This window comes from Prunus persica, chromosome G3, assembly GCF_000346465.2.
Source record: "Prunus persica cultivar Lovell chromosome G3, Prunus_persica_NCBIv2, whole genome shotgun sequence".
Lineage (NCBI taxonomy): Eukaryota > Viridiplantae > Streptophyta > Magnoliopsida > Rosales > Rosaceae > Prunus > Prunus persica.
The window spans coordinates 6,608,273-6,619,848 of record NC_034011.1 but is presented as its reverse complement, the minus strand read 5'-3'; the positions used below and the strand labels follow the sequence as shown (position 1 = coordinate 6,619,848).

The 11,576-nt window shown below is 35.6% G+C and overlaps 1 protein-coding gene across 1 annotated transcript; it reads right to left on the bottom strand.

Moving 5' to 3' along the window:
• LOC18784087 (putative disease resistance protein RGA3) lies at window positions 929–4,726 on the bottom strand. Its single transcript, XM_020559337.1, has 3 exons — window positions 1,789–4,726; window positions 1,408–1,503; window positions 929–1,308 (listed from the first exon to the last, which is right to left on the bottom strand). The coding sequence occupies exons 1-3, from the start codon at window positions 4,724–4,726 to the stop codon at window positions 1,250–1,252; spliced, it is 3,093 nt and encodes a 1,030-aa protein (XP_020414926.1). The 3' UTR covers window positions 929–1,249.

Below are 11,576 nucleotides of genomic sequence, written 5' to 3'. Positions count from 1 at the left end.
AACCAGCAAAAAGCACTCTGAAGTTGGAACTGCATAGGATAAAACAGAAACTGCGTTGCAGTTTCCATTTCTACAAACAACCAGAAAACAAAAGGCAAAAACAGTAGCAAAAACTAATATCAAAACACATTTAACTTCATGAGCAGTTATAACATTCCCATAAACCCTAGCAAAAAGCACTCTGAAATTGAATTATGGAACCAGAAACTGCAATGCAGTTTCTGGTCAAAATCGAAGACAAACAACCAGAAAACAAAAGGCAAAGTACTAAAACTAATATCAAAACACATTTAACTTCATGAGCAGTTATAACATTCCCATAAACCCTAGCAAAAAGCACTCTGAAATTGAATTATGGAACCAGAAACTGCATTGCAGTTTCTGGTCAAAATCGAAGACAAACAACCAGAAAACAAAAGGAAGAAACAGTACTGAAACCTTCGTCGGTGTAAAACCTAAAATCGAAGATAGTACTGATTCATTTTCTTACGGTTTAGCTTCGGTCGTCGTCGGTGGTCGTTGCTCGTCGTCGGTAGTCGTTGCTCGTCGTCGCCGTCGCCGTTGCTCGTCGTCTTCGTTTCTGCTCGTCGGTTGCGTTTTTGGAGTGGGATATGAAAGGTTGCGCGAAACCAGTTTTTGAAGTGATTAAATTTGAGTAGTGTCATTTTGTGTTGTGTTTTGTGGGAATGTTATGTCGTTTTGACAGTTTTAAGTTTTGGTTTATAATTAAATAAACTGTATTTGACAGTTAAGCACAATGGCACATGTAGTAATTTTAGGGTTGTTGGATGTCCTTTTGGTAAAATTAGGTGGCTTTGGTTTTATATTAATTAAGCAAAATTCAGTATCTTTCTTCCAAATTAGTTAAGTTTTTTATGGGTTAAAACTAAAGAACCCTAATGTTTAACACATGAAAATTAGATATAAAAGCCAGTAGCATTAGCCAAATGTAGCCAGTCAACGATGAAAAATGTGTCAACCCCTTTGAGCCCGAGTTCGATTCCTTTACTCATAAATTTGAGTAGTTTAGACTATCAAGAGTTGATGATTGAATTATTGGGTATACTGTACATATTATCTGATATTGTAGATGAGAGTGATATATAACAACATCTCAACATAGATCATAATATAATAAAACACCTCAACAGAGTTCATGATTGAATTATTGCCTATACATACATATAAGATATTATAATTATTTTCCCTACTGCACTGGACAACGTACACACTTCCAACAAGATTATCTTCAAAGTGTGAATTCAAATGAGACTTTCCTCTTTGCATGCCAGAAAATACCTTCAACGGCTGACATAAGAAAATCAAAATCTTCTTCAGCTTCAGTAAGTGTAGATGACAGATAAAATTTATGCACAACATTCGTCGTATAAGCAGTAGAGTACATACCTAGAATTTGGAAATGGGGGTCGTTGGCACGGATCAAGGCCTGGCCAGGTAGGGCCAGGCCTAGCCCGAGACAATTTTTGAGAAATTTTTTAATACCTACATAACCCAATGAATTTCAAACCATTAAAAATATATATATTATATTATATTATAATCCTCTTAAAAAAATATTTGCAATATATATATAAAAATTAAAAATTAAAAAAAATCTCCAACAACTTTATATCTGTCTTTACTTTGCCCCCACAGCATGTGAGTTTTTTAAAAGCTAAATTCAAAAGTTTTTTTCGTCATCAGTTTGGAATTTCCCAAAGAAAAAAACAAACATAAAGAAAAGAAGAAAATTTGTGATGATAAATGAATAATATAGATAGACATTACCAGAAGAAGATGTGGAAGCAACACTTGGCATCTCATCATCATCAATTTGGTAAACTCCGTCTTTTTGTACAAATTCTTTACCAACTTTGATGTTTGGGATGTGAGAAATCTTGGGCCACTCTCCTCCTTCTTTTCGGCAACCTTGTGCAAGTGTTGGATAGTAGTTCTCATCGATGACCAACTTCTTCAGTGGTGTATTTCGTAAGAAGTTGGGCAGCGTTCTTAGTACTCCGCAATCATAAATTAGTAAGGAAGAAAGGCAGGGCATTATTGTAATTGTATTCTGAGAATCCCCTTCTTCACTCCACCCTGTCATTCCTTCCCACTCTTCCCAAGTATACAAAGAGTCGAATAAAAGTGTTTTCAAATTTGGGAATAAAATCAGTGGTGATGAGGATGTTTGCGTTTCTATTGTTCCATCTATTCCCAAAAACTCAACTCCTACCTTTTTCACGCGAGGCCATTTGTATATCACTAGTACTTCAAGGGACTCCAATCTCCCCAAAGGAGGCACACACTCAACGAAGTGGCAATATTGAAGGGTAAGGCTTCTCAATTTGTTTAACGACGTCATCCAATGGGGCCGAAGTGTGGTGCCACAGTAGCCTTCAATAAATAAGGATTCCAGATTTGGAGGTGGTTGTAAGGCATTCATTGTTTCTTCCTGGATGGGTTTGGGCTGCCACGTGTCAGAGAAGAAACTCAATTTCAGACTGACAAGGCAATTTTTGTTCACCAAATGCCCTTTCTCGGCCTGCCTCACGTCCTTTAGATCCGTACCAAACCAAATACAAAAACTCCCACGAAGCTGGTCCATGTTTCTCAAATCACTTAACTCGAATAATGCTTCTTTGTTGTTATCAACGTCATCGTTGCCGTGGATGTAAACTACGTCTAGCATTCGTAGACTTTTTAACCTTGCAATCCCCTTGGGCAATTTTAGATCAACACAACCCATAACATGAAGATGCTGCAAGTTAATCAGCTTTCCCATGCCTTCAGGTAATATTTCAAGTGCCCAGCAGTAAATGAGTCTCAAGGTTTGCAGATTGATTAAATTAGTGTCTGGCAATTTCATCAAATCATGATTATAAGACAAATCAAGATACCTCAAATGTGCCAATTCTCCAACCTTATTTGGAACTTCTTTCAAGGAGTTATGACTCAAATTCAACATTCTAAGGCATTTTACTTGTGAAATTAACTCTCGACCAAAACTAGTAATCTTTGAATCAAAAGTTGCAAGAGTCCATAAATTCTTGCAGTTGCACAAGGAACTTGGAATTAGTGGACCGTTGGGTGCAAACATTAATGTCAAATGACGAACCTTCTTATATCCATCAAACTCCATTATTCTCTTATTGTTACCATCCTCAGCCTCCAAAACTAAGCATTCATTCTTAGTTAGAAATTGTAGAAAGTCATGCACAACATCATGCATCTTGCACCCCGTTATATTACCAAGATTATCTTTCTCAAATTCTTGAAAGAAAGAGCGCATTACTAAGTTATCAAAGTACATTTCGCCTACCGCTTCTTTTTCTTTGTTTCCAATTGAATTAAGATAATTTTGTGACATCCACAACTCAATCAACTCATCTTTGACAATGTTATAATCTTTTGGAAAAATAACACAATACAAAAGACAACGTTTGATTGCCGGGGCCAAATCATAATAACTTAGTAATAGTGGTTGGAAAACTTGTTCCTCAACCCCGTCTAACTCCCATATCTCATTATTCAAAACGTCTTCCCATTCTTTCCTCATTTTCTTGTAGCGCATGAGACCACCTAATGCCTTTGCAGCAAGGGGCAGACCCTTACACTTTTTGACAATTTGTTTACCAATAGATTCTAACCCATTAGACTCATTTTTTTCTCTATCAGCCAGTGCAATGTGATAGAACAATGCCCAACAATTGTCTTCACTCAACACCTCCAAATTGACCATATCAGTGGATACTCCCACCATCCTCGCAACTTCCTCTTTTCGTGTGGTCACCAATATTCTACTACCCACAGCCCCATTTTGTAAAGGGAGCTTTAATTGTTCCCACTTTAAATAGTCTTGGTTCCACACATCATCTAGGACAAGAAGGAACTTCTTGCCTTTAACGGACTCATGTATAATGGACTTTAGAGTGTGCAACTCATTTGAAGCTGGGGTCTCTTTTTTCATACCCTCAATGATGGCTTTGGCAATTTTGATCTCATCAAAAGGATCTGAGACACAAACCCATATTCTAGTGTGGAAATGACCTTGAACCTTTTCATCATTATAGGCAAGTTGGGCAAGAGTTGTCTTGCCAATCCCTCCCATCCCTATAATAGGGATGACAAGGCAGGTCGCCCCTCCTTGACCACTGCCACTCAACAACTTTTCTACTACTTTATCCTTTTCATCGACTCGACCAAATGTCTTATCAACGAAAGAAGAACTTTTTTGTCGTTCAATTTCTCTTTTCGTGTATTGAAAGTTATAGTTTTGCCTTTCACTAGCAATCAGAGCTAATCTTTCATTTAGTTCTTTTATCTTCACAGCAATGTCACGACGAAGAGTTACTTGACTGACTTGGCCAAAACAAAACCAAGGGGCAGGAACGCAGAAACATACCTTCTTGGTAGTACTAGTACTACCAGCATTACCAGCTTCTTGTTGCTGAATTTGTTGTTTTAGGATTTCAGGACTCCACTCGTCCAACAGGTCGTCCATCTCGTAGGATACATCCTTCAACCTTTCCAGCCATTGTCTCACGTCTACCTCCTTCACCTGCCTCTCCTCTGCATTCTTGAGCACAACTTCAATAGTTTTGAAATTGCTGGTGAGTTTTGCCACTTCTTTCTCAACACCCACAACTAGTCTGACCTCTTGTTGTACTTGTTTTTGGATGATTGAGGCTAATTGTTCTATGAGCACGGAAAAGAGTGCTTCAGCCATTTGTTTGCTCTAGAATTGGATTTCTAGTGGAAGAAAAAGGAAAAGGAAAAGGGAAAGGAAGAAATCTTTTAATGCAAATGATAACAAGGTATGTAGTGTTGGGAATTGTCGTAGGCATTCTCATTTCTCCCCAGCTAGTTTTATAATGCTGAGGCTGAAGAATGCTTGTAAGGCAATTCAGGCACCACGACAACATCAAACACACACTTGCCAATCAACAAGAACATAATTTATCCCTTCCCTAACTTGTTTTGTTTTATTTTCTTTTCATTCCTTACTTTTTCTTTCCCCTACCTTGTTCCCTTATTCTTTTCTTCTTCCCTTATTCTTTTCTCCTTTGCCTGGTCGAAGCATCCTCCAAACAAATAAATAAATAAAGGGCTGAAATCAACAAGTGGTTAAGAACTACTTTGATACTCTGCTATTAACCATTTTAGTGAATTTTACTTTGAATACCTTAAAATTCGCCCATATGGTTAAGAACTTCTTTGACACATGTACAGCTCAACTTCCATCAAGTATAAATGTGTTCTCCTAGCATTTTCTTTTACGGTATTCAATTTCATTATATAGGGGCAAAAAGGAGAATTCAAGTTGTAACAAAAAGATTAAACTTTCCTAATGGAGACACTAAAGATTAAACTTTTCCAGTCGCCAGTGTGACTAGAAAGCATTCCTCTTACAATTTAATGAAAACAAAATTGTGATAATAATTGATTTGAAGTCATCAGTACTTTTCTCAGAAAGAGCCCAAATAATTGTAAAATCAAGCAACAATCAAAAACAAAATCGTGATAATAATCACGATGCTGCGGGTTTTGAAACCGTATAAAATGTGTACAAAGTTGTGAAAATATGTAGCAAATTTAAGTTACAAAATCAAGACTAATAACATGTTTTATATGTTGCTTGTCATGTTTATTAAAATATGATCAATATTTTAATAAACCAAGCAACAATCAAAATATCAGCAGTTTTGTCTTTACATATATGCTATTGGTGGGGGAAGGGGATTTTTCTGCCTTGATGTCTATTGAAAGTGGATCTATCTCTTGTTGGCTCTATTGTAGAAGTGGTTTATGTTCTTTTTTGTCTTCTGCAGGGGTTTTAACTCTGTTGGTACAAATTCAGAAAATGGCAGGTGTCAGCGTAGATAAATGAAAAAATTTGAGTGAAGGCAATAACTACTATCGCATAATTAAGTTAAAAAATCAACAGGACAAACAACAGTGTAGATACATCAAGCATTCTATTAATATGATGGACAAAGGTATAAGTTCAGTTTATTTAATCAATTGATGACAAATTTAGAACTATGACAATTTATTAAATAGGTATAAGAGAATTAGACAAAACACCCAAGCTCTAATAGAATCATATTAAGGGGTGTTGATTCTGTTGCTACAAATTTGAAAAATGGTAGGTGTTAGTGTGGACAAATGGGAAAATTTTAACAAAGACAATGGCTATTATTATAGAATTTTGCATAAACCACAATTTAAATACACCAAGCATTGTACGAATCTGGAGGAAATTTCAGTCACTGCACAAATTATTAAATACCTACAACATAATGAAACCAAAAGATCCGAACTTTAATAGAATCAAACCATGCGCAAGTTTGTTGTACAGAAGCAGAGATAATCTATATGGTCAAAACAGATACATGTATTGCCATTTATAGGCTAATTTAATCTATGAACACCTATAAGTTATAGAGGCAGAAATAACAGGCTATAGATTATAGTTTTGTTCATTACATCTAAATGTTAGTGACAAATAGACCATAAAAAGGTAATCCATTCTTGAATTTTAATTTATGTTGTGATCTAAAAAGTAAGATCCGAGTTGAACGCAATCAGTATTCTAAATATAAATAGAAGGCCAAAATTATGGAAAATGGCAGATTTATAACCCAAGACAATTTTTAGAGAAATGTTTTAATACCTACATAACCCAATGAATTTCAAACCATTAAAAAAAAATTATATATATTATATATCCTCTTAAAAAATATTTGCAAAATATATAAAAAAAAAGTAAAAACATTCTCCAACCACTGTATATTCCCCACCGTCATCAGTTTGGTATTTGAATAAATAGACATGGAATTTTCCCAAAGAAAAAACAAACATAAAGAAAAGAAGAAAATTTGTGATGTTAAATGAATAATATAAATATTGGCAAAAAAAAAAGAATAATATAAATAGACATTAACAAAAAGAAATCTTAATAATTACCCGAAGAGGTGGAAGCAGCATGGTCCTCCTCCATTAGGGATTCATCATTAGTTTGTTCTTCTTCTTTCGTATTCGAATAAATAGACATGGAATTTCTAAAAAAAAAAGAACAAACATAAAGAAAAGAAGAAAATATGTGATGATAAATGAATAATATAGATAGACATTAACAAATGAAATCTTAACAGACATTACCAGAAGAAGAGGTGGAAGCAGCACTTGGCATCTCATCATCATCAGTTTGGTAAACTCCGTCTTTTTGTACAAATTCGAAACCAACTTTGATGTTTGGGATGTGAGAAATCTTGGGCCACTCTCCTCTGCCTTTTCGGCAACCTTGTGCAAGTGTTGGAGAGTAGTGCTCATCGATGACCAACTCCTTCAATGGTGTATTTCGTAAGAAGTTGGGCAGTGTTCTAAGCGAAGGGCAACTATTCATTCGTAAGGAAGAAAGGCAGGGCATTATTGTAATTGTCTTTTGAGAATCCTCTTCTTCACTCCACCCTGTCATTCCTTCCCACTCTCCCCACATGTGCATATGCTGGAATTCAAGTCTTTTCAAACTTGGGAATAAAATAAGTGGTGATGAGGATGTTTTCGTTTCTATTGTTCCATCTATTCCCAAAAACTCAACTCCTACCTTTTTCACGCGAGGCCATTTGTATATCACTAGTGTAGGAAATAATAGTGCTAAATTGCTATAAAATAAACAAATAAACAATACAAACAAAACAAATTTTTACAACAGTAGTATGTAATTAAAAGAACCTTAATTGAGTCGAGGCAAGTGTTGGACACTCTGACCTTAAGACGAATTACGCCCCACACTGGTGCTTATGGTTCACTAGCGTTCGCCTCCCAGGATACAACGACTCCCCTCCTTATGAAAGAAGCACTGCAATTCACAAGGAACTTTGAACCAAAATTATGCAGGAAACTCTCTTTATGCAAACTCTAATGCTCTCTATATATGAAAGTATGTATCTAGAGAATTGATTGAATTAATAAAACTGCAGGAGGATTGCTCTATTTATAGATGATGAAATACCCTTTCCAAAAAGGTATCCCAATCAGAAAAGGCAAACAGTGCATCTTTTGGTCTTGAAGAGTTGTCACCCCAAACAATGTATCCCTTAGTTTGAAGAGTTGTCACCCCCCAATTGAAGATGTCTTTACCCAAGGGTCATGTCTTTAACCCAATGGATTTTATTAATTTCCATTCAAATAGAAAATTAATATTAAATATAATATTAAATTTCTCACAATCCCCCACATGAATGGAAATTAGTTTCAACAATATGCAAATGATAATGCAGACTTAGAGAGAGTTCCTATTAGAAGAATATGGCATCTGGATAGGTAGCTTTTGGCTTTGAACCTTCCATAGTGAAGTACTATCGGATTTACTTGGCTAATCAGTGAACGTGATGTCTTGAACTGTTCAGCCGTTTGTGTAAACCCAGACAATAATACTCACACAATACCCTTCTAGACATATCTGGTTCGATCGGTTGTGCCCGTTTTGGCCCTGAGCAACTCCTGGCATTCATAAGTGCTTTAGAGAATTTAGCCCTAAAAATTCTCATGGAAACGGCCCTATTTCACACTTATATAGGTGATTTCCTATTGGTAATATCCTCTCATATCTTACTCGGATAATCAAGGTATAGGAATCATTAAAAGCATAGCTTAACCTAAACACATTTCATACAACACTGTATCATCATAGGATATGGGTAGGAGAATATATCTCTGCAGTGTTATTTTTGAGTTATCATAATTTAGTTGTCCCTTTTGAACCTAGATCTTGGGATCTCCAGTCAACTAGGTTGGGTTTCCACTATGACTACTCATTTGACATGGGCTTTAACCCCATTCCCCTCGATGATCTATAAACTTGTTCTCCGTTCAAACCTTTAGTAAATGGATCCGCCAAATTATCTCTTGACTTTATGTAGTCAATGGTAATTATTCCACTGGAGAGCAGTTGCTTAACGGTGTTGTGTCTTCGACGTATATGTCGAGACTTGCCGTTGTACATATTGTTTTGTGCCCTTGCAATTGTAGATTGACTATCACAATGTATACATATAGCAGGCACAGGTTTTGGCCAACATGGAATAACTTCTAAGAAATTACGTAGCCATTCAGCTTCCTCACCAGCTTTATCTAATGCTATGAACTCAGATTCCATAGTAGATCTAGCTATAATAGTTTGCTTAGTAGATCTCCATGATATAGCTGCACCTCCAATTGTAAAGACATATCCACTTGTAGAATTGGAGTCTTTAGTATCAGATATCCAATTAGCATCACTATATCCTTCAAGTACAGCTGGATATCTTGTATAATGCAATCCAACATTTTTGGTGTATCTTAAGTATCTTAGAACTCTGACTATAGCTTTCCAATGATCCCTTCCAGGATTACTAGTGTATCTGCTTAATTTATTAACAGAGTAAGCTATATCAGGCCTTGTGCAATTCGTAAGATACATGAGACTACCAATAATACGAGCATATTCTATTTGTGATACACCATGACCTATATTCTTCACAAGATTAAGACTTGGATCATAAGGAGTTCTTACTGGACTAGTATCATACTTGCTAAACTTCGCAAGTATTTTCTCAATATAATGTGATTGGGATAAAACTAGTCCATCAGATGTTCTAGAAATTTTAATTCCTAGAATCACATCTGCTACTCCCAAATCTTTCATGTCAAAAGTTTTGGTCAACATTTTCTTGGTAGATTTAATCATCCCAATATTGCTACCAATAATTAACATATCATCAACATAAAGACAAATAATGACAAAACCATCTTGAGTGCTTTTCATATAAACACATTTATCACACTCATTGATCTTGAAACCATTTGACATTAATGCATTGTCAAATTTCAGATGCCATTGTTTTGGTGCTTGCTTTAACCCGTACAAGGACTTAACAAGCTTACATACTTTCTTTTCTTGTCCAGGAACAATAAACCCTTCAGGTTGTTCCATCTAAATCACCATTTAGAAAGGCCGTTTTCACATCCATTTGATGTATCTCAAGGTTATGCAATGCTGCAATTGCAATTAACGTTCTTATTGATGTTATTCTCGCAACTGGTGAATATGTGTCAAAATAATCCAATCCTTCTTTTTGTTTATAACCTTTGACAACAAGCCTTGCCTTATATTTGTCAATTGATCCATCAGCTTTCATCTTTCTCTTAAAAATCCATTTATAACCCAATGGTTTATTTCCAGGAGGAAGATCCACAAGTTCCCAAGTGTGATTCTGCATGATGGATTCAACTTCGGCATTAATAGCCTCTTTCCATAAAAGAGCTTCAGGAGAAGTCATGGCTTCTTTGTAAGTTTGAGGCTCATTTTCTAACAAATAAGTTAGAAACTCAGGACCAAAGGATTTGGTTGTCTTAGCTCTCTTACTACGCCTGGGTTCATATCCAGGTTCTGGTTCTGCAGTCTCTTGGTCTATATTTTCTTGATGACTTTCTTGGTTATCGCTATTAACAGCATCTAAGGTTCTTTTAAGTGTATTTCTTTCTTGTGCATCCTTATAAGGAAATACATTTTCAAAGAAAGATACATTCCTTGATTCAATAATCGTATTCACATGTACATCTAATATATCAGATTTGTGTACAAGGAAACGATATGCACTACTGTTAATGGCATAACCGATAAATATACAGTCAATAGTTTTGGGTCCTATCTTAACCTTTTTAGGGGTTGGAACCGCAACTTTAGCTAGACACCCCCACACTTTCAAGTATTTATAGGAAGGCTTGTGACCTTTCCATAACTCATAAGGTGTTTTGTCTAACTTTTTATGAGGCAATTTGTTGAGAATGTAATTAGCAGAAAGTAAAGCTTCCCCCCACAAATTCTGGGGTGCTCCAGAACTTACTAGCAACGCATTCATCATTTCTTTTAAAGTACGATTTTTGCGTTCAGCAATACCATTTTGCTGAGGTGAGTATGGGGCAGTAGTTTGGTGAATAATTCCTTGTTGGGAACAAAACTCACCAAAAGGTGATTCATATTCACCACCTCTATCACTTCTTAATATCTTTATTTTCCTGCTAAGTTGATTCTCAACTTCACTTTTATAATGTTTGAACATTTCTATGGCCTCATCTTTGCTTCTTAGCAAATATACTTGACAATATCTTGTACAATCATCAATAAAAGTAATAAAATACTTTTTACCACCTCTAGTTTGTACAAATTTCAAGTCACAAATATCACTGTGAATTAATTCTAGAGGTTCTGTACTTCTTTCTATAGACTGGAATGATGATCTAGTTAGTTTTGCTTCAACACAGGTTTCACATTTATTATGGAAATCAATATGAAACTTAGGTATTAGTTCCATGTTAATTAATTGACGCAATTTGTCATAATTAACATGCCCTAATCTTCCATGCCACAAATCAGATAACTCAAGCATATAAGCAGAACTAACTTTATTATTATTAACTTTGTGTACAACAGTCATTACATTCATCTTGAAGAGTCCATCAGTAAGGTACCCTTTCCCCACATACATTCCATTCTTTGTAAGTACAAACTTATCAGACTCAAAGACTAGTTT

Excerpts from the sequence above, each read along its gene's own strand:
- LOC18784087 (XM_020559337.1), bottom strand. The coding sequence starts at position 4,726 with ATGGCTGAAGCACTCTTTTCCGTGCTCATAGAACAATTAGCCTCAATC. Across the intron at positions 1,504-1,788 it reads TGCTTCCACATCTTCTTCTG|GTATTAAAAAATTTCTCAAA; the intron begins GTAATGTCTATC and ends TGGGTTATGTAG. Across the intron at positions 1,309-1,407 it reads CCCCCATTTCCAAATTCTAG|CCGTTGAAGGTATTTTCTGG; the intron begins GTATGTACTCTA and ends TTCTTATGTCAG.